The sequence below is a fragment of the Punica granatum genome, chromosome 5 (genome assembly GCF_007655135.1).
Source record: "Punica granatum isolate Tunisia-2019 chromosome 5, ASM765513v2, whole genome shotgun sequence".
In the NCBI taxonomy this organism is placed as follows: Eukaryota; Viridiplantae; Streptophyta; class Magnoliopsida; order Myrtales; family Lythraceae; genus Punica; species Punica granatum.
The window spans coordinates 4,435,605-4,458,019 of record NC_045131.1 but is presented as its reverse complement, the minus strand read 5'-3'; the positions used below and the strand labels follow the sequence as shown (position 1 = coordinate 4,458,019).

Here is a 22,415-nt window from a genome sequence, read left to right as displayed (position 1 = left end):
TTTTTTCTTCTTTTTTTTCGGAACTCAATTGTTTTATTTTCCCGGAAAATTAGTAAGCAAAAATTAACTTTGAAAAGAGAGCCCCACATAAATTGAAGGGAAAGTAACTAGAAATTAGTATAATAATCATGACAGAGATCAAGAGAGCTAGCAAGGTACAGAGAGAGGGACTGTGTGGGGACGACAGAGTATAGAAGGGGGTGGTAAAGCTAAAATTTGGTCCTCTTCTTCTTCCAATGGCCTTATTTATGGGTAGTTGTGTGGAATTCTGAGCAACTTTCATCATCGAATTTCCATTCTTTTAAGGCTTCGAGAGGATTTTTAGCTGCTGCCGTGGCTTCCATATGGCCCTTCTAAGTGTGACTCTCTTCTTCTGAGAACTGACCAGCTCATCCTTTTGACCCGAAAGTTAATTTGAATGAGAATAAATTCCATCAATCATAATTAAATATATATTTCTATAATGAAAATTTAATATTTTTAAGCTTATATGTATTTATATATAATTATTATGTTAGGGTTTCAAGTTGCACGGTTTCCACCTTTATGAATTATCATAGTTCTGTTGTTTATATTTGACCAAAATGGGAAGTCCTAAACCACCTCGACCCATCTTTTTGACAGTCTGTTTGCTTGCTTTCTCGAAGGAAGAGGGACGAATATAACTGTTATGAATATATATAGCATTGTGGAAGCCTTTAGAATATTTATATGGAAAGAATATCTGTGGTAAACAATATAAAGGGTATGATATATCGACATTTATGAAAAAGTCATTCGAGGTGCCACTTCATAGATCAACGAGGCGTTCCACAAGTTCTAAATCCAATCTTAGCTTTATATCTATTATATTATATATATTTAAAGTAAGCTCCTGCGAACAAGAGATCATCGTTTGTTCAAGGAGAGCTTACCTTTGAGCATTCTCTTAGCTCATGATGACTCGACCTCTGAAGTTCCCATTATAAATTAAATTGTGCAGGCATCATAGTTAATTTAATTTATTATTATTTATGAATATGTTGGTAAAATACAAACCATTGTTGATCACGAATGTTGCAACTGATTAAATTCATTGTTGATCAGCGTCTATCCCTTTATGAAAGGAAAAGCCACAGCACACATACACTCAGAGATGCTTTTTTTTTTCTGTCACTCTTTTACCACCAAACCAGATTTGTTTACCACCAAACCAGGATTGTGAAGAGCAATAAGACGAAGAAGCTGGGGTCTGATCAAGACCAAGTACAAGGAAGATCATTGATTTCATGTTACCTTTCAATACCATAGCTTTATCGCTTTACATTGATATACATGCTAATTTCCTTGATTTGTGCCATCCATGCTACTGGCTCTGGGTATTTGTACTCGTCGTATTCTTCTAGCGGTGTGTAAGAAATACAAAAATTATTTCCTTTGTATTTTGATAATCGGAGTTCCATTTTGGTTTTAGGTATATATATTAAAACAATTTCAACTCGCCTTTGTTTATGCCAGAACTTTTTTTTTTCACCGAAGATGGAATTGTTGTCAGGCTCCAACACAAGCTCTTGAATAAGTTTTGATAAGTTCTATGAATAAATACATATGATAAAGTACATAGCTGATGGTATACTGTCGACAAACAACAAGTCTATTTACATAATATTTCCGTCCAGTATTTTTTTTAATGTTGTTATATCCATTTTCCTGTTATTAAGATGATTGCAAGCATTATGTATAAATTATTTCTTTCGTTGTGTATAAACATTATGTATAATATTCGTTTAAGCAAAATATTTATGGAAAGCTCCAATTTTTTCGATTATAAAAGAGGTCCAAGGCCTAGTATAATAAAAGATAAATCATAAATAACTAATAAAGGGTCACGGGTAGTTCTACTAGGTATCGAACTTGCGACTTGTAGGTCAACATGCGAAGGCCTGCACCACTGTGTTATACCTTCTTTTAATTATGGAAAGCCCTTATTACAAGATGGAAAGGTCCTCATTGGAGCAACCTACCTAATTATCTTATATACAGATTCATAAATTTAGTATTTAAATTATTAACTAAAATACCAACATGTGTTGGTTCAAGCGATTAGGTATTTATTCCGCTTAAGTAAGGTCTCAGTTTCGAGTCTTTATGAATGCAAAAAATCCATGGTGGAAGAGTTTTACCTCTTAGTCGGGGTCCAATTAGGCTTTCGAATACCAGGGTTCACATAAAAAATTATTAACTAAAATAAAATCTCGCGCGGCCTACATGACTAGTATATATATTATATATATGCTTATTAGCATTTAATTATGTCATCTTCGTTAGAAATAAAAGGCCTGCCAATCTTGTGTCATTAGGGAAAATCGAGATGTGATTCACATGCAGTAAAGTACTTTTTATTACAAAAATTAGACTTTAATAATTGATTCAATTTAGAATCTGTTTAAAGGTATCGCATGGCGATATTGAACGGCCTTGATAACTGGCACATTAACACATTCTATCATGTGCTCTAAATGCTTAAAAACTTATATCATGTGATGACGTTTCAGTTTGTTTTTTATATTTATATGCATTCCAAGGGTGCGGCATTGAAGAAAGTATTTTGTGGCGCTTTTGTATATGTTTACATTGGATTCACAGATGTCAAGCTAGGGGGAAGTAATTTTCTCAGAACCTTCAAGCTCGAGTTTCAGTATCAAAATGCCACACAATCCATGAGATGTTTGATCTTCATTTAGTATTTTAGGAATTCCCATGAAACAACCTTGCCTAGATATCCCGCTGCTCAGAAGCATCCCGGAAGTATTTTCAGTCTGCATCATTAGAAAAGCATATATGGATACTCGATAATGGCTGTGTATTTAGCATTCGTAATTCAACAATCTATTAATCATTTACAACAACTTGTTAGCTAGCTAGATCGTGCATCTAATTAAGCTTATAGTTCCTAAAGCACCATCCAAATATATATATTATATATAGATAAATATAAAGGATAGGATGTCTTCTCAAACAAAAGTAATGTTATAAAACAGCCAAATGCATCCATAAGAAATTTAATTTCGGTAGCTGCAGAAAGAAGTAGCAATCAAAGCTTAAACGGGAGAACCTCTCTATTGTTAGAGCATTAAAATTCGATGAATTTTTGTGTCTCTGACCGACCAACAAGAAACTCAAAATCTATTCATTCATCTCCAAGAAGGAAATAATTGGAACTCATCAACATACGGAGACCACACAGATATATATATATATATATATATATATGAAGAAATTCAGTGGATATAATTGATAAAGGATTCTTTAGCTTGGGTCATGTGTCAAATACATTAACATGCCATCATACCCGACAAAAGAAACGACGGAGCTGGTCATACCAATAAACTGAGTTTGCTAATACATATTGCAACCTAATGCTACCACAACGTTACAAAACCGGAACAAGAAGAAAAGAAATTTAAACAAAAAACTACTTCCTAGCTAGGGTTTCATCGATCTGTAAGTCTTTTGATCGATCGATCTATTGTGCCAGACTTGTGTTTCTCAGCTGGATTTGTTGAAGCCACAATAAACAAAAAAACCTGAAGCTTCCATATAAGGAGATATATTCGGACCGCGAATGATCTCTCTCGAGAAATTATTGGGTACTCCCGACACTGCATCCTCCTCCCTCACATATCACCGAGCATGTAAGATGAGGGACTATAAGTTCATATAAACCAGCAAGAGTACCTGATAATTCATGAGAGCCTATCTATGGTGGGTTGCTTGTAGAGGAAGAGCTAAATCCTGAGAGATCTGTCCAACCGCTGCTCGTGTTCCAAGTAGAGTATTGATCGTTACCTTGAATCCCCAGGAACTGCCTCGATAAGTTAAGCTCTTGGTTGTTGTTGTTGCTGTTGTTGTTGTCTTCCATCTTCACAGAAGCAAACTGAGTGATAACTGCTGAAGTAGGAGTCTTTGGCCTCACCTGACCCATAAGCCCCGATGACTCGATACTACCTTCGAAAGGGTACGGATCAGACCCACCCAAGAAGGGAAATTGTTGCATTTGAGGCAACCTCAGACCTCCAGCTGTCAATAGTGAACCACCGCTCCCACCTCCTAGGACACTGGCAACTGGAAAATTCAAATCTCCGGCTAAACCAAGTGATTGGGGAATTCCACTATAGTTCAAGCCAATTTGATCTCCTGACCCAAAGTCGGTGGTGAGGTACTGCAAAGGAGGCATAAGCCGCGAGGGTGGGATATGTCCTCCCCCGAGACCTAACATCTCGGCAGCGGAACCAAGTCCACTGCCTGAGCTGACACCACTCGTTAATCCTCCACCACTGGCACCGCTTCCGCCGCTGCCTACTGTGCGGTCACTGCTGCTGGCTGGAGATTTCGAGCTGCTTCCTTTACTCCTCTTGTTCCTCCGACAACCTCCACCCACAGGGACGTTTCTCAGAGCCCCGCCTCGGGTCCAGTACCTCCGGCACGTCTTGCAGAAGTGCCGGGGCTGGGAGAGGCTGTAGTTGTTGAAGTAGCAAAACTTTGTGTTAGTGGATTCGCATCGAGGGCACTTGAGAGGTCCCTCAGGCATCGGGATGTTGGCAAGCCGGGCTCGGTCGGCCATCGAGCCAGGCCGGATCGTGCCGGCAGTGCCACCTCCATGAGGTTGCGGAGGAGGCGGAGGCGGTGGGGGCGGTGGCAGAGGAGGTTGGAGCTGAGTGCTTCCGGCGCCATTGTTTCCGGCGGCAGGGTGATTCGGGTGATGCTGCTGTGAAAAGAGTAGAGTAGAAATAAAGCAAATGAGATCAAATATCTATGGTATATTCATGAGCAAAGAGTTAAAACAAGAAAAGGTGAAGCAAGAATATTATTTCATCATCCCCTTCTTTTTTCCGAAGCCCGTCGATGTGCTTTTAGCTAGAAAGAAAGCAAAGGGGGGAAGGGAAAGCCATGGGAGGGTTGGGGAAGAAGCTCATGAAAGAGCTTACCTGTTGCCAGTTGGAAGGATCAAGATAAGGTGGAATGGAGGAAAAAACCATGGTTGCTATATTGTGAGAGATCTTTCTCTCTTTTGTAAAGGTTGATGGGTTTTTGGTTGATATAGTGGAGAATCACATCAAACCAGAGAGAAAGAAGAGAGGAGAGGAGAGAGAGAGAGAGAGAGAGAGAGAAAGAGAATTGAAGATGGAGGGGAATAACAATGAGCAATAAAGGAGGAGACTTTTAGTTTATATATATATACACACACATATATATCAACTGTAGTAGTCCTTGTTTGTTCCTTCTCACTAGCAAGACCACCCTTCTTTTTGTGTGTGTGTGTGTGTGTTTTTTTAATGAATTGTTTCGTCGCTTTTTAGGGTTTTGAGGGCAAGGAAACATTGGTTCCTTAACCTATAAGTAGCTTTTGTGCTTGGGAAGAGAGAGAGAGAGAGCGATTAATCTCTTTCAATTTGCAAGGGAAAATATTTAAAATGTGAATGATTTATAATAACATTATGATTGGAAACAATAAATGATAAATTTATTTGACAGTCGTAATCTCAATATATTATATATTTGATGAACTGACACGTCAGATTTACACATAAACGAGATGAATGTATATCGATTAAGCTCATAAATACAATTGGTTTTACATTTTGATGAGAGGTCATGCATTACATATCATTTTCATGAGAGGCCACTGAGTAGTAGACTTACTACCACTAGCTAGATATATAAATAAAATAGGATAAATATATTATAAAGTACCTCAATAGAATATTAATGGTCGAAGGGAATGTGTAAAACAGAGATTTGGTGATTAAGGAAAAGGTAGTTATATAGTACATATATATATTGATGCTGTGATTGAATAAATAATAGTGTGGTGGGGGCCCGGGTGTCCCTCCAACTGGGTGACGCTTTTTTGTGTCGGCCCGGTCTAAATCAAATTAAAATAATTATTCCCTTCAATTACATAATAATTAGTTTGGAATTTGCATGGGGAAGAAGAATATTAGGATTTGAGCAGTGAGTGCCGGCCCGTCCCTACATTATATGATCTCTTGGAGCCAGTGCCATGCCATGCTAAGCTTTATTAGCAGCTTGTTGACAGGATTTTCTCGGGTATTGAACCTAATATTTCTAAGCTTCGGCTCGGCCTTCCACACCGAAAAAAAAGAAGAAGAATATTTTGGATTAGCTCAGGCATAATTTTGTCTGATCAGATGATCAATCATATGTGAGATATCAAAGGTAAAATCTTTGCGATTTTTTCATGAATTCGGTTATGATTATCTAATCATCATGAGAAATCATTCAGTCATGTGTCTATGATGGGATAAATGTCTCGACTGTCGAAACTCAAAAGCAAAAAAAAAAACATCCCCAGCTCGTCGGTGCAGTCTTGCTGTCCCTGACAGTGTTGATTGGAGTAGTTGCCAGGTCAAGCCACGCATCGATCCTCCTCCAGTCTATCGGTTCAAGGTAGGCAAGGAGCTAGGTTCGAGTCTTCCTTGGCACCTCCGCCGTAATCAACCATATCGAATGAAAGGAAACCGCGCTCTACTACGTATGTTTTCCATATGGGCCCCTGGAAATGTAGAATCGCAACCTTTTGGGCCATGCGAGTGGGAAAATGTCACGTTCCAAATTGGTATAGTAAGTTTCAAATTTCCAATCTGACTTGGGCCTCAAGCTTGCAGCATTGCTTAAGCGATTGTTTTCCGATCTCTTTGAATTATGAATGAGGCCCATTAGGCAAAAGAACAGTTGGGGAGAGGATGACAGGAACTCTTAACTGAATCACTATTTACACTGTTTGGTCCTGAAATTTACAGGGTCGAGGAGATTCACAAGTAGATTCTCGAGCCTTTTCGAGCTCGGAGTAGGTTTCACTACATTAGGACTGCCATAAGTTGTGCATCGGTCTCTACTTGCCCCACCGTTCGCCATGCACCAGCCTCCTGGCGTGAACCGGCCCTCCGCTCTCTTCAGGAGCTCCCTGTCGATCTTGTCGAGGACCGGATCGTCCTTGACAAAGTTGCGGGCAAAGGGGGCCCCGCTCTTGGCCATGTCATCAAAATGCTCCATCGTCAGCGTAACAGGCTGCTGCTTTGGAGGATTATCCCACCTTATGTAGTGCAGGTCATGGTTCACGGTAGTGTTCTGGTAGTCCTTGTGGTTGCAGACGACTGTATGGAAGTATCCCTCAGGAGACGACAGGAAGTTCGAGTAGTACATGAGGAGAGTTCGAGGGAGGTTGTCCCATCCCCATACACAGAACTCGAGGAGCGGCTTTGTAAGCACGACGCATGCAGATCCTGTTCAGGCATCAAAAGATTTCCGAATCAATCTCCACTGCTGTTTTTTCACTGTAGTAAACAACAGAGGAGATGCAAAAGGAAAGAGGTAAATTCCAGGACATACCCATAAATAGCTTGAATGAAGCAGGCAAGGATCTTCTCTCTTTAGCATAGAACACCCCTGACTTCTTCGAATGGTACAGGCCCGGGTCAATAATGATAGGCCTCGCTCGGTGAACCCTGCAGGCGTATCACAGTATATTGTACATCAATACCAGCAAATGCCAATTTCCAAGAGTCCAGTCAGGAGAAGAACAGCATACTCACTCTTTCCAACCGATGTCGCTGCTGTGCTCGAGAAAATTAAGATCCCTCGGCAAGTAAGAGAACACATGCAGGAGGTCTGGAGCCAAAGAGTACAGACAGATTACTCCATTAAACCAAGTACTTAAGCAAGGTGAATCATCGAACTCACTTATCTGAAAATCATTCCCACAGATGTAAACCATTGATTCTTAATAGCAACGCTTCTCTTCCGCATTGAATGCGCTAATTTCTTATCCTATAAGATTTGATAACTCGAAACTGCTTCCTTTCAAGCACTCAACTTTGGCTTAATTTAGCAAGGAACTTCCAAAACCCACAAGATATTAACTCTTTGTCCATGATAGTTAACAGCATTCCTAGGGCCAATCAACTGTAGCTACAAATTCCTCGATTATGAGCTACACAGCAATTTCGAACCTTTTGCATCATTTCATTTCTCAGCAATGGATACTAAACCCGAAATACTTCCAATGTAGCTATATAAAATGTCTAGAGCGCTCAATTAGCTGAAAAACACAAATGCATCTATAATTCAATCCAAATTGGCAAACTGCACTGACCGTCCTGCGGCACGAGCGGATAATCCGACGCACTGAGATTAATGAACCAGTCCCAACTGCCCGCCAGCTTGAGCAGGATGGCGATCGCATGAAGCATGGAGGCGATCTCCGTCGGACCCTTGTATGTGACGAGGTCCGCCTTGCCAATCACCATCACGTTACCGAAATCCCTCATTACGCTCTCCGACTTCACGTACTTGGCGAGCTCGACCCTCTCGCTATCGGGAGCCTCGAGATCCAAGTGCAGCAGGTAGCTGTTCCTTGGATGGTACGAGGCCTGGAGCAGGCGCGCGAGGCGGGGGCCGTCTCCCTTGGTGCCGGTGATCAGGTAGGCGAATCTCGGGAGGGCAGGGAGATCGGACGGGCTAGATTCAGCGATGGACGCGCGGCCGCCGGGAGAAGAGGGCTTAGGCCTGGTGTGAGTCGTCAGGGTGAGGGAGAGGAGCAGCAGGAGGAAGAGGGAGGAGAGGATGACGAGAGGGGGGAGCCATGGGCGATCGAGGAGGTGGGGAATGTGGGTCCGCTTCATCGGTCGCCGGCGAGCTGAGCAGCTAGGGTTTCAGAGATCTGGAAACAAGGAAGAAGGTCGGAGGATGTGGGAGGAGAGAGAGACGAAGCGGCTTCATCGTCTTCGTCTCCTTCGCTGAGGAAGGTTCTGTGTCGGTTGGGTTGGGGGGGAGTTTGGTGGGGAGGGCGCGTGGTGTGGATTTGAAGCTTCTGTCAGTGTCAGCTGAGCAGCAGGCGTCGGCAGAGATCGCAGTGGAGAAGACGACGGAGGTGGACTTTGACTCTGTGGTCGGAGAGGGAACTCATTTTGTACGGACGGGATTTCAAAAATGGTCGGCCGAGTGATTTCCCAATAGATAATAATCTAATTTTCTTTATTCGTAAATTAATCAAAACCTGTTAAACTTTTTTTTTTTCCGGTAAGGAAAATTGTTAAACTTAAGAATATCAAAATACAGCCGAAAAAAAAATCTAATTGTCCTCTCTGATTATTTATTTCTTGAGCTAAATAAATAAATAATACAACATATGGACCAACCAAGTCCACTTGATAAATGGCCTAATTTTTTTATGTGTGTTAATGCTGGAGCGATAAGCGGTATTCCGAAGAGTCATGTTCGAGTGTTGTGAGACACGAGTGACTCGAGTCGAGGCAGTATTCATGACTGGTGTTTTCAGAAGATCCGATGAAAGATTCCTTGGGTTGGGTGCATATATAAGTAATGTTGGCTATAATTGTTATTACATGCATCAATCATGTCATGCTGGTTGGCTCCTTAGCAAGTTGAGTCACGACTGTATTAATAATCATTACGTTATCCTCTTAAGCATTTTTCATCATAAAGTGATTATTATCCAGAGAAGTTATAGCGTAGTAGCGCATCTCTCGCTTAGTGATAAAATGTCTCAAATTCGATACTCATTGAAATTATTCATGTCATTTATTAGATTTTTATGATTTTTATTTCAATATATTAGATTTATAAACTTTTTCGTAACAAAAAAAAATCATAAAATGATTATCACCGATGGAAATTTGGTCAGTTGTCAAAAAGTATCACAAACATGTCAACCAATTTTCACCCTTGCTATTTCTTTATACCATTCCCACCCAAACTCATAATAGATGATGCAAGCGAAATTTTTGGTAGATTCTTTTTTTTTTTTAATCTAAAAGTTCCTTCTTTTTTTTCTTTTTTTCTTTTTTCTTTAGGGCTCAAATTCAATAGGAATCTCTCCAGCAGGGAATCAAACGAAGAGACAAAATTTTAAATGTTCTCATTTTCCACTATGATCAAAGATAGGACATCCATGGAAGCATCAAACTTGAAGCTCAAGCTCCCATGTCCACTGGGTGGAGGATTCCATTTGATCCTTCGCAATCCATAATTGTACAGACTCTTACACGATGAAGTTCAGACAAGGAGTTCACATATGGAAGTGGAAAGGATTGCTGGTTTGAACCAAACCCATGGCGGATTGATCAGTGAAATCCATGGAAAGTAGCACGCAGCTCTGAAATCGAGCTATGATATTGCGCGAGAGAGTAGCACCTTATCAGACCATGCTGGAGGCATCGGGCAGGCCTTGGAGGTGATCGGAGTCTCTGGCGGGGGGGGCATTCGACCTCGGCGGCCTCTTCACGGAGATCCACGCCCGGCAGACGGGGCAGTTGGCGTGGGAGCTGAGCCAAGCGTCGATGCACGGCGCGTGGAAGTAGTGGTTGCAGGCGCTGAGCTGCTTCACCTCCTCTCCCTCGGCGAACGCCGACAGGCACACCGGGCACTCCCCCTCCGCCTCTTTCCGGAGCTTCACTTCCGAGACAGCGGCAGGCGCCTCGACGCCGGGGAACTCGCCGGAGAATCTCTGGCGGCTGCGGCCAAGGGCGGGGACTTGGGGGCACCTTATGGCGAAGATGAAGGCGTAGATGAGGATGGGGATGGTGATGATGGCGATGAGGCCGAGGACGAACTCGAGAGGGGATAGGTCGATGCCGTGGGAGGCCGGCGGGAATGGCGGGAGCGGTGGAGTGATGAGGAGACCGGTGGGTGCGTACTCCATAGCGGGAAGGAGCGGCTTGTTGACAGTCACTGCATTAGGCTGCGATGTTTCTTCTTGTGGACAAGAGAAGGGCGGTTGGGGTTTTTCTGGTGTTTTCAATTATTTCTTTTTTCCTTTTTTTCCTCTGAATTTTCAGGGCAATAATTAAATAGAAAGAAAAATTAGACGATGATAATAATAATAATTGAAGGAGAACGAGAGGTTTAAGACAATGCACGAGTCTTAGTCACACCATCAGGTGGTGACCTATCGATTCTAAACTTACTCTTACGTGATTTGATAATTTCAAAGTTTCGAGTTCGAATTTCCACTATGCATTCGTCTGATATGTTCATAGTTGAACACGAGAGCCCGAACATTACGTAGCGGGGAGCGGCAAGGTTGTTATCACCGATACCCATCATTTTGCCTATAAAAAAAAGGTGTCAGTCATGGTCACTGTAGAGTTTTTACACCTTAATAGTATATTTACCATTCAGCACAAAAAAAAAAGGGGGGTCTTTACACCGTAATAGGATGTTTCTATACAATAGAGAGAAATATAGAGTGGACAGTAGAACATATTGACTAATCTTTAGTGCTTACGGTGAATTTGGAATAGGTGACGTGATAATTTTAAATTCAGATACAAGAATTGTCTACTTATTGGATAACATGGATTGGACAGACATTTTCAAGCACCATCCTCGTGCAATATGGACGATAGTTTGATGTTGAGAGAAAAACTTATCATATGGGGACACATATGTCACTTTGACTATGTTCTCGTGGTGGCTGTTTGATTCGTGTATTTCATGCTATGTATGCGTATAGGACGCAGTGTGACGCTATTTGAGTCCTATTAGTCATAGTAGAAGAAGAACAAACTAAGTCTAAATGGGAATCGTTTTGAATCACTGCAATTTAATTTCATGAAGTGAACTTAGTTGGGTGGTAAGGTGATAATCACTTTAAGATGAACCAATACTCTACGTTGGATCATTCGGTTAGGGATAGAAATAAGGATGGATGGAAATAAGAATTTAAAATCCCTTGAGTTTACAATATTTTAATTAAGTGTTTGGAATAGGTTTAGATTTAAGACTAATTAAGATAGTGAAATTACTAACACATCTCTTGAGATAAATATTTTAATTTTAAAAAATAAAAAGCTTTGAAAACTTTTTAATTTTAAAATTTTAAAAGAAAAAAGAGATGGAGAGGGGTGGCGGCTGTCTACATGAGCGACCTTGATTGGTGCGATGGGGGCCAGCATTAGCCCATCGCCACACCTCTCGCCCTCCTCTCTCTCTCTCTCTCTCTCTCATGAGAGAAGGGATAATAGCGCCATATAGCCTAACGTTTGAAAGAATTATTAGTTCTAACCCAAACTTGATTTTTTACTTGAGATATTCCAACGTTGACGTATTGGTTTCGAATCTATCCCGACGCTAACTTTCCGTCCAAAATTGACGGAATTGCACACGTGGCACGTTAATTTGTAACAAGTGTCGGGATAGATGTGAAATTAATGTGCCACGTGTGCAATTCCGTCAATTTTGGACGGAAAGTTAGCGTCGGGGTAGATTTCAAACCAACACGTCAACGTTGGGATATCTCAAGTAAAAAATCAAGTTTGGCTAGAACTAAGAATTCATTCAAACGTTAGGCTATATGGCGCTATTAACTCATGAGAGAAAGATGAGACAATTTTCACGATAATGGTGGCTTGATGCCCGGCCACCACTCTTCTATTAATTTTCCGCATCACTAGCAATTTATGACAATTTGAAACAAGCGTAGGGGCATTTTGGTTCTTACAATTGTAAGTTAACTCTAATATGAGTTAATCTCACCCCCTACACGGAATTAATTACTTAATAGATATAACCTGACCTATTCCAATCCAATCCCTATTTTGTGATCAGCAAATATAAGATAAGGATTTTAAAATTCTTATCCCATTCCAAAACCAGCCTACCAAACACAATCTAGTCTGTATAGTTCTCTTTATACGTGGATCAGAGAGTAAAATGCAAAATTCAACTAAGCCAGTTTCATTAACGACCTGTTTGGTTTCAAGATGGACTTTTAAAATCACAATTCTAACTTAACTCTACCCACTACAAAACAAAATAACTCATACAAAGTCAAAGAGTGGGTCCCATTTATATCACTCTTTTTTTTCACAACAAAACAACATAACACATACAAAGTCAAAGGTGGACTCCATTTATACCACTCAAAATCAAAATCAAAATCTGATTTTAAAATCCTACTATGAAACCAAACGCAACCTAAGAATTTCCTTTTAACACTTGGGTTATCGATGGTTAAATATTACGGTTACGTTTGGTTTCATAGTAGGATTTTAAAATCAGATTTTGATTTTGATTTTGAGTGGAATAAATGGGGCCCACCCTTTGACTTTGTATGAATTATGTTGTTTTGTTGTGAAAAAAAGTGATATAAATGGGACCCATTCTTTGACTTTGTATGAGTTATTTTGTTTTGTAGTGGATAGAGTTAAGTTAGAATTGTGATTTTAAAATAAAATCTCGAAACCAAATAGACCGGTACATGATCCTCCCTTAAATGCTTTAAGTTGTCCATCAATGCGAATCTAGTAACTAGTGTATTCATGAGAATTACTTCTTACGATCTCCCGATAAAATCAGAACTAGCTAGTAGTTCCGAAAAGAATCGAATTCTATAATAAGTGACATGTTCCTTCCCTGGAAAAAATGAACACTGCATCATTGATAATCCTTCCCTAGAGGGGTCTTAAGGCTCTTGTTGGAATAGACTTAGACAATAGACCCATCTTTTCTCCTTCGGCATAGCAAAATGGTCCACTTGCCCTTTCCTCTCGGCCCATGACAGAATGAATCTCAACCGTTGCAACCCATAATTTGTACGGACTCTTGCATGATGAATTTCCGACAGGAAGTTCACATATGGAAGGGGCTGCTGGTCCGAGCCAAATCCATGGCGGATTCGGAGAGTGTACATAACAGCTCATCAGACCAAGCTGGAGGCATCGGGCAGGCCTTGGAGGTGATCGGGATCCCTGGCAGCAGCGGTATTCGACCTTGGCAGCGGCGGCGGCGGCCTCTTCAACGCGACTGAAGCCCGGCAAACGGGGCAGTTGGCGTGGGAGCTGAGCCACGTGTCGATGCACGGTGCGTGGAAGTAGTGGTCGCAGGCGCTGAGCTGCTTCACCTCCTCACCCTCAGCGAACGCCGACAGGCACACCGGGCACTCCGCGTCCGCCTCTTTCCGGAGCTTAACTATTGCGGCCGCGGCAGGCGCCTCGACGCCGCGGGACTCGCCAGAGAATCTCCGGCGGCTGCGGCCGAGGGCAGGGACCCGGGGGCGGTTTATGACGAAGACAAAGAAGCAGAGGACGACGGGGATGGGGATGACGGCGATGAAGCTGAGGACGAGCCCGAGAGGGGATAGGATGAAGCTGTGGGAGGCTGGCGGGAATGGCGGGAGTGTCGGAGGGTTGTGGGGTCCGATGGGGGCGCACGCCATAGCTGGAAAGAGCGGTTTGTTTGGTGTTTTTCTTGTGAAATTGCAGGGCAATAATGAAATATAGGAAGATAAGACAAAATACAGGTCCTAACAAGGTCTTTACGCACGTTACTAGGATGTTTGTGTGCAATAGGGAGAGATTAATATTACTATAATAAAGGGAGAGGCCTCATTTCCCTCGCTTTCCATGTCCAAAAATACGAGAATTGTGCACTTATTGGATAAATTGGATTGGACAGACATTTTCAAACGCCGCCCTCGCGCAATATGAACTGTAGTTTGATGTTCAAAGAAAAAACTTTTCATGCGATGGCACATGGGTCGCTTCGACTATGCTCTTGTGGTGGAAGTTTGATTCGTGTATATTTCATGTTTGGTATGCGTATGGGAGTATGATGCCGTTCGAGTCCTATTGGTAATAGTAGAGGAAGAACAAACTAAGTCTAAATGGGGATTGAGTTGACTCATTGGAATTTAACTTCGTGAAGTAAACTTACTTGGGGTGGTCCACTTAAAAATAGTACTAGGGATGGGATGGGAATGAGATTTTAATCCCTCGGGTTTACAATATTTTAGTTAAGCTTTTGGAGGGTGTTTAGATTAAAGATTAACGGCATGTTTATTTCAATTTAATTGAATAAGTACTTAAAAGTTAATTATAAGTTAGTTATAAAAAAAACTAAATGGAAGAAATAAAGAAAGATGAAAGATGAGAATCTAAATTACTTAATTATTATATATAAAACCACTTAATGAAATAAATCATTATTCATGTATTGGTGCTCTTTGCTCCCTATAAAATTTTTTCCATCCTTATTCTTTTTCCCCGCCTCCTATACATTTCATTCATGAACTAATTAAGTGCTTAATTTTTGAACACTTGAGTTATCAAATACTACCTAAGATATTAAGATGAAATGACCAATATATCTCTTGAAATAAATATTCTTAATTTTCAATAATAAAAATAAATTTTAAAGCTTACAAAAAGAAAAAAAAAGATGGAGGGAGGGAGGGTGGTAATTGCCCAAAGCCGACGACCTTGATTGGCACGATGGAGGCTAGCATTGGGCTAGCACAATGCATCTCGCCCTCCTCTTTCTCTCCGACTAAAGAGAGGGGAGGCAATTCTTGCGGCTATGGTGGCTCGATGCCAGCCACCGCCACCCCTTTCCATTCTTCTCTTTTAGTTTTCCATATCAATGGCAATTTTCAAAAGTTTGATACAAGCATAGGGGAATTTGGCCCTTACAACTATAATTTATACACTAATATGATTAAATCCCACCTCGTATATGGGATTAATTCAGGCCATTTGATTTCAAAGAAATTTTTAACTCTACTCCCTTAACTCTATTTATCTTCAATTCAATAGCACAATTATTGCTTTTTCATTTTTCTTCAATTTTTTTAACCATTCAATTTAATTTTTCATACTAAATTTCCTCAATTATTCATTACTTTTTTCACAATTCAACAACACAATCAATACTTTCTCTCAATTTTTCATTACTTTTTCCACAATTCAACAACACAATAATTACTTTATTTCAACTATTCATTACTTTTTCACACTTTTTTCTCATAATTTAATAATACAATAATTACAAAATCAATTAAAACAAAAATTCAACCTTACTAAATTCTAAAACTAAAGACAATCTTAATAGTTATGACCTAATATATCCCAATTCCTCTTTATATCGTGATCCAAGGATCTCAAACTTCTTATCCCAATCAAAGCCGGCCTACCAAACACAGCCTAGCGTATAGATCTCTCTGTGTGGATCGCAGAGTGAAATGCAAACTTTCAACTATCCATTTAATTGAGTTGCATTAAGAATTTCCTTTTAACAGTCCAAATCTACCATTAGTGTATTCATGGAAATTATCTTTTACGATCTCCTGATAAAAATTGGAATTAATAGTTTTAAAAAGAATCGACTATGATAATAAGCGATATGTTTAAGGCACTAACCCAAAGCTATAAATAATGAACACTTCCTCGTGCTTGACAATCCTTCCCTAAGAGAGGTGTTGAGCTTTTTTGGGAATGCATATTATGTATGGTTATGGAGAGGCGGGTTATGATAGTGCCATCCATAATCATCATTTCAAAGAACCACTCAGGGCTCTTGTCGGAATAGATATTAGACCCATAGCAAAGTGGTCCACCACCCTTTCCCTGGCCCACGAGAGAATGAATCTCAACCGTTGGATTCTGATGATCTTGCAATGATTTCCATGATCATCAATCCAACGGCTGAGCTTGCTTGAACTTACACCCGTCCAATTAGACCGGCCCAGACGAGAACTCGCCCCCCTCTGAAAGGTTATTAAAAGCAATGATGAGGATTCCACCAAACACTCGGCGAACGGCGTTACTCTCTCCGTATGCATGGCCACTTCCCTCCGGCACAGGCGAGAGCTCCAGCGAGCTTGAAGCCATTGCCGGACGGAAACTCCTCTCGCCTCTCTCCTCTCCTCATCTCAATCGTCGGCCTCTGCTCCCTATCTTCTTGATCAGGTTTGTCACTCCTTCTCGTTGCAGTATCACTTCAATCTCTGCGATAAGAGTTTGTCCGATTGTATGTATGCGATGTTTGAGCTGAATCAGAGTCTATATTGCTCATTTTCTGCTCTTCTTCGTCATCACGAGCTCTAAAGATGATGATCGTTTACTGCTTTTAGCGTCTCCGTGAAGTGATTGAGGAAATGTAGCTGTGCATATATTGCGAATAATCCATAGATCTTTGGGCATGCATTGATGTCTCCATAACCACAAGCGTTTTCCATGGAGATGATTGCTTGCTACATTTAGCACGTTCTCTTTGCGATTCGGAGTTTCTCTGTGTACTGGCTCTAAAGCATCTTAGAAATTGAAAATGTACTTGGAGCGGAATTATATTTTGCAGTTTTTCCACCATGCGTTAGGGTCACCTTAATCAATTCTAGTGGGAAGGAACTCCTATCGCTTCGTCTGCTCTATAGAATGTGGGGGGATTTACTTAATCCATTGACCATTCATTTCGGTAACGTCTTGTCAATGCCTTCTAAACATGGTTCCGATTTTCAGCTACTAATTCTCTGTTCTGGCTGTTTTGTAACAATGCACGAGCAAGTTGTCAACTCCACAATTGTAATGGCCGGTTTGAACTACCATCAATCAGTGTACCAATGAATAAGAGAACTCATGGATCATATCAGTACTTCATTTCATATGCGGTTTTGAGTCCAACTGGAAATTTTCTGATCTAATTTGTACTTTATCAGTTGGTTCTGCAGCTTAACTGAAGATTTTTTGGTGGTATTCTGGCCTTCGACAAATTGCTCAGAGTCCAATAGAAGTTGTTGGACAAATGGCTCACTCACCAAAGGAAATCTTGGAGGAAATAATATCTGGCATGAAAGGTTGGCAACTAATCGTGGGTTGTTGATTCGATCAGTGATCCTGTTTGTTTGGTGCTGATTACTGAAGAAAGAGTTAGCAAATGCTAACATGCGCTTATTAGCTGCCATTATTTTACTAGACTCAGCCATTGCTTGCATTGGGCCAGATTACTTGCATATTTTCTCTCAGAATAAGAGAGATTGGCTTAGAAATGCAACTTGTAATAGTGATTGACATGCTAGGCACGCTAAAGTAGCTATGCAATTTCAAGTCTTCCGACACCATTTATGATTTAATTTTCTTGCTTTCTACAGTTGACATGGAGGAAACAGAACGTAGTCAACCTGTTGATGCATTCACAAGAAGCAACTCATGTGGACAAGTTCCTAAGGAAGTGAACCACACTGAACCAGTAAACGTGGATGCAGTGAAAATTCAACTAGATATGAAGGTTCAGGATCAACAGGCCTCGGTTCCATCTGTGCTCGAAGAGGTTCCACCTAATAAGTCCCGCCTCAGTCCTCTGGCTGCTCGTGCAGCTCTGGCATCACGGGTTTCAACTGCTTATGATGATGTTATAAATGGCACAAAATTAGATGATCCCCAAGTAATCGTGAATTTGTCCGTGGTAGGTGTTAGTCCATCAGATCCTTCTACTTTGGTTCCAGTTATTGCAGAGACTGTGAATGTAGTGAATAGATCAATTTTAGATGAAAATGGTGGATCACTGAAGCCTCAACTTGAGGAATCCTTGGAAGTCACTAATTCTAGTGCAAGATCAAAACCTTCAACAAAGGAGAGGAAATCGCCCGAGTCCGCAAAACCTGGTAGAGTAACCCGCTCATCCATGCGGAAATCTACTTCCTTTGTTACCAGTGAAGAAAAGATGCAAATGGATGACAAAGACATTACAAGAAACAACTCTGCAAATACTGAAGGCTCTTCTCTTCCATCTGGTTTCAAAGAAATAGCTGATACCACTGGCAAAGGCAGCGCAGGAAATACTGATTTGAATCGAATCACAAAATCAGTTGATTCTACAAGAAGCAAGCTAAAGAAGAGTACTGTAGCTCAGAAGAAAGAGCAAGAAGAATTATCCGAGATGGAAGCTGAAATGTGCACCCCTGCTGAGGAAGTTGCAGACGAAACATCCACCTTTGCTGAAAACAATCAGCCGAGTGAAGGTTATTGTCTAAAGTTCTTCGGTCCTCATTTAATCCTCTGTCTTTCTTTCTGGTAGTTCTATTTCTGAAGTTCTCCTAGTATCAACTATGTGAAGTTTTCTTAATATCATTGACCTTGTTATATCTCCATGATCAACTAAATCGATACTTACTGCCAGCCACTTAACTTGCTGGTATTGGATAAAAATAAGTTACTGAAGCATATTTTTTAATCGGGGGTTTAAGCAAACGTTGGTCAGAGTTTTGTATCCTGAACTCATAGTGTCAGGAGTAACTTTTGTGTCTGATAACATTTATTGTTGTGGGGAAAATGACAGGTCAGTCTGCGAAAAGGAAGTTGATCGAGCCTTAAGTACCAAGCAGAGTCACTCGCTCGGCTGTCAAAAAGGCTGCTGGAGATGCAAGTAATGATTTCCAAATGAAATCCTGCGACGAAGAAGATCAAGGCAGAGCCTCGAAGAAGACCCGAAGGTCCAGTCGTTCCACTGAACTTAAAAAGACAGAAACTTTTACCGTGTCACAGGGCCTGGACGATGATAATACCAAGTCAGGTCACACTGAAATGAATGCACCGGAAGAGGAGAGTACACCAGCTCGTAAGAAGGAACCAGTTTCGTTGCAAATGGATTCAGAAGGGCAGACACCTACAACAAAGAAAGATAAAGCAAAGACATCCACTTCCTCTAAAAAAGCCCAAAAAACTAAAGGTTATTTAAACATACTTGGATTCTGTCTGTATTTGCTTTCTTTTATGTCACCTCAAGGCATGTTCACACGGATGATGCTTACAAAGCATCGAAGCTGCTACATTTGAGCATGGTGCATGCTAGAGAATGTTTCAGACTATGTTAGCATTAGATGATGGCAACTTGTGCTTGAACATCATTCTGAGTGCAAGATCTCGACTCTACAGATCCCATTTGGAGTAAATCAATTTGCATGAGTTTATTGTGCATTCTGCAAATCAATCTACCGCCTGCTGCTTCTTGTCATTGCTTAAACTTTCTATTTCCCAGTATTGAGGCCAACACCTCTATTGGATGATATTTGATGACAGGTAAACTCACAGGTTTGAGGAGTCATGGGCAGAGCGAGAAATCAGCTTCGACCAGTAAGCAGAGCGAGAAATCAGCTTCAACCAGTAAGCAGAACAACAAATCAGCTTCGACCACTCAACAGGAACGGCGGTTCTCTCATCGGCTCGCGTTCCTCCCTCGGACTCGTTCGCAAGTGAAGCATTAGAAGTGTCACTCTTCCATGCTTTCGCAGCCTAAGCTTTTACGTACTGCATCTCAGCTCACTTTAGATGCTCTTGCTAGACAAGACCAGGAAATACTTGCTTAGAAACTTCGATCCGGGAGGCTCTCTCTTTTTGCATTAGAACTGAAAGTTCACCACAGGCTTTTGTTCCCTTTCACAGGGAAAGGAGGAAAGTTCATTGCAAGGCTCTATTGCTTTGTGGAAAATATTAAGACTAATCCAAAGATTTAACTGACCGGCCTGTTTTGATGTTTCCTCTACTATAGCTTCTTCATGTTACCATCTGTCTTTCGATAGTAAAGTAAAAATGTCGGGTGTGCGCATCGAAAGATGCCTCGTTATTTTATTTAAAGACTGCCAGCACAGTAACAAAGGAAAAGAGATACCGGGAAGAAATATGACAGCTCCAGTGAAGAACTCAGAGCAGATGATTGAAGTGATTCATCTCATTTTTTTTCGTATCATGGCAATGTCCATAGAAGCAGATTACAATCTCTTCGCTACAAATTCGTTGATACACAAAATTAACAGTCACATGGTTTAGCCCAGTCTACGACTCTGCCCGAGCAGACGAGGGGAGTTGTGCTATTTCCTGTCATACTTGGGCTCAGCCATCACAAAATGATAAGCTATCACGAGCACGAATATGAAGATACCAAGGAATGTGGCGAAGAAGCCCAAGTCATTGTCGTCCATCACCTGTATCATACATTTGATCATCATCAGTGGAAAAAAAGAGAAAACTGACATTGTTTAGGAATAGCAAGAAGCATCAGACTAAGAACATACACAAACAATTCCAACAACGAGAGACAGGAGAGGAGTAACGCTTGCATAATTCAGATACAAGGAGCACCTCAACCTCATGCTAGAAATATTTTGAAGTGCTCGCGCAATTAGCACAGAATCTTGGATTGCCCGATGACAGCGGGGTGTAGATGAAAGAGTGAGTCGATGAGATCGATAAAATACTACTACTACGAGTGAGAAACAAGATAAAATCCCACCTAAACATGACCAAGCGTGACCATTCAGGTAAGCATCGGATTGATGCTTCCAGGATATGTGAGGTTGGCAAAGAACATTCGACTTGCCCATCGCGAGCAAGGATGAGTTAAATAACTCGTAAGCAGGGTTCGGCCGTATATGAATTCACAAGATTAACAGATTGCTGAAGTACATATCTAACATTACCAACAAAGGCTCCTAAAAGTTGCTTCACTTCAGCACTCCCACAATTCAAGTTTTGCAGAATGAGCAAGCAATAATGTCGGCAAGCTCACCGGGCATAAGCAATAGCTCGAAAGCCCGGTATTTGACGAACTACCCATGAGGGGAAGGTTTTCGATCAAGTCATACATCAATTCACATTCACATGGTAAAGAGGAGAGACTCGCAATCAGAATGGTCCATCGCAAGGCAAGAAAGAGAAAATCGGAGCATCAAACCTTTTGCCGAAACCCAAGCTCGGCGATATCGTGGATGAACACACACGCTAATCTAACTCAGACAAGATCACCCCCCACAGGCAAGACTCATCGAAGGGGAAGTGCAAAGGTGTAATGCGATGATATTACGCAAGTCATCATCCATTAGGAAAAGCATAGATCTTTTAAGCAGTTTACCTAAAAACAAACGTCGCCGCAACTAAATGCACTTACAGCGATGTCCGGAGAGCTGTCGGTTCAGACGAGATCGAATCGAACAGCTGGGGGTTTTCCGCCGAGAAGGCCGAACAATTTTCAGTCAAAACCTGACGGAACTGTTGACTTCGACGACGGCAATGGCCTGAATCTTTGAAATGACGAGCGGAATCCAGGTGGTTCTTTCAATGCGACGGCGTATTTGCACCCACAATAAACTAATAACAGTAATATTAATAATAAGAAAGAAAAAAAAAAAGGAAGATTGAGAGTGTGGCTGCTGGGATTCGAGCCCAGGTCTCCACGGCCACAACGTGGAATTCTCACCACTAAACTACAGCCACTCTTTTGTTGGAATCTCAAGTTTTTATCTATCAGATTCCAAAGTATAAGGTAATAAAAAGAAAGTAAACACATCACACGCGTAGACCGGAATTGAGATAGATTGTGAAGTCCATGGGCTGAACCCAACATCGCTGTGGCCTCTTATGCGCTGTGCTACTGCGTGACCTTTAGGATGCCAAGGCCTCATCAAGGCTGTGCAGACCGGAATAACCCGAACGATCTTCAAGACAGCTGCGTCCTCTCTGTCATGGCAAGAATTGATACGGGAATTGGTTAGTATAATGTCATGATCGTAAATGTTGAGATAGAACGAGGAATATTCTTGCAACGAAAATCGAATGAAGGAACATTAT

General features: G+C 41.2%; 5 protein-coding genes, 1 long non-coding RNA gene and 1 other non-coding gene across 10 annotated transcripts; 1 reads left to right on the top strand and 6 right to left on the bottom strand.

Annotated features, from left to right (window-relative positions):
• Positions 1-3,264: 3,264 nt before the first annotated feature.
• Positions 3,265-5,189, bottom strand: LOC116209613 (dof zinc finger protein DOF5.1-like). 2 transcript variants are annotated; one of them, XM_031543311.1, is made up of 2 exons: positions 4,968-5,189; positions 3,265-4,744 (listed from the first exon to the last, which is right to left on the bottom strand). In XM_031543311.1, exons 1-2 carry the CDS (start codon positions 5,016-5,018, stop codon positions 3,740-3,742), a joined length of 1,056 nt encoding a protein of 351 aa, XP_031399171.1. In that variant the 5' UTR covers positions 5,019-5,189; the 3' UTR covers positions 3,265-3,739. The 2 variants fall into 2 exon arrangements, with proteins under 2 accessions (XP_031399171.1, XP_031399170.1); XM_031543310.1 differs by having other exon boundaries at positions 3,265-4,747; positions 4,968-5,188.
• A 1,481-nt stretch (positions 5,190-6,670) lies between these two features.
• LOC116208525 (beta-glucuronosyltransferase GlcAT14C) lies at positions 6,671-8,993 on the bottom strand. The gene is made up of 4 exons (XM_031542011.1): positions 8,156-8,993; positions 7,596-7,671; positions 7,393-7,508; positions 6,671-7,286 (listed from the first exon to the last, which is right to left on the bottom strand). Exons 1-4 carry the CDS (start codon positions 8,682-8,684, stop codon positions 6,772-6,774), a joined length of 1,236 nt encoding a protein of 411 aa, XP_031397871.1. The 5' UTR covers positions 8,685-8,993; the 3' UTR covers positions 6,671-6,771.
• Positions 8,994-9,919: 926 nt separating this feature from the next.
• LOC116208526 (RING-H2 finger protein ATL33) lies at positions 9,920-10,894 on the bottom strand. The gene has a single exon (XM_031542012.1). It carries the CDS (start codon positions 10,721-10,723, stop codon positions 10,220-10,222), a length of 504 nt encoding a protein of 167 aa, XP_031397872.1. The 5' UTR covers positions 10,724-10,894; the 3' UTR covers positions 9,920-10,219.
• Positions 10,895-13,413: 2,519 nt separating this feature from the next.
• On the bottom strand, positions 13,414-14,287 carry LOC116207186 (RING-H2 finger protein ATL33-like). Its single transcript, XM_031540066.1, has one exon. The coding sequence runs from the start codon at positions 14,237-14,239 to the stop codon at positions 13,724-13,726; it is 516 nt and encodes a 171-aa protein (XP_031395926.1). The 5' UTR covers positions 14,240-14,287; the 3' UTR covers positions 13,414-13,723.
• A 2,307-nt stretch (positions 14,288-16,594) lies between these two features.
• On the top strand, positions 16,595-20,328 carry LOC116208179. 3 transcript variants are annotated; one of them, XM_031541465.1, is made up of 5 exons: positions 16,595-16,766; positions 17,525-17,650; positions 17,945-18,814; positions 19,132-19,521; positions 19,872-20,328. In XM_031541465.1, exons 2-4 carry the CDS (start codon positions 17,599-17,601, stop codon positions 19,164-19,166), a joined length of 957 nt encoding a protein of 318 aa, XP_031397325.1. In that variant the 5' UTR covers positions 16,595-16,766; positions 17,525-17,598; the 3' UTR covers positions 19,167-19,521; positions 19,872-20,328. The 3 variants fall into 3 exon arrangements, with proteins under 3 accessions (XP_031397325.1, XP_031397324.1, XP_031397326.1); XM_031541464.1 differs by having other exon boundaries at positions 17,513-17,650; XM_031541466.1 differs by having other exon boundaries at positions 17,513-17,650; positions 19,884-20,315.
• Positions 20,329-20,472: 144 nt separating this feature from the next.
• LOC116208180 lies at positions 20,473-21,910 on the bottom strand. The gene is made up of 2 exons (XR_004157015.1): positions 21,736-21,910; positions 20,473-20,773 (listed from the first exon to the last, which is right to left on the bottom strand). It is a non-coding gene; the product is annotated as an uncharacterized LOC116208180 (long non-coding RNA).
• A 79-nt stretch (positions 21,911-21,989) lies between these two features.
• TRNAH-GUG lies at positions 21,990-22,061 on the bottom strand. Its single transcript has one exon. It is a non-coding gene; the product is annotated as a tRNA-His (tRNA).
• Positions 22,062-22,415: the final 354 nt, after the last annotated feature.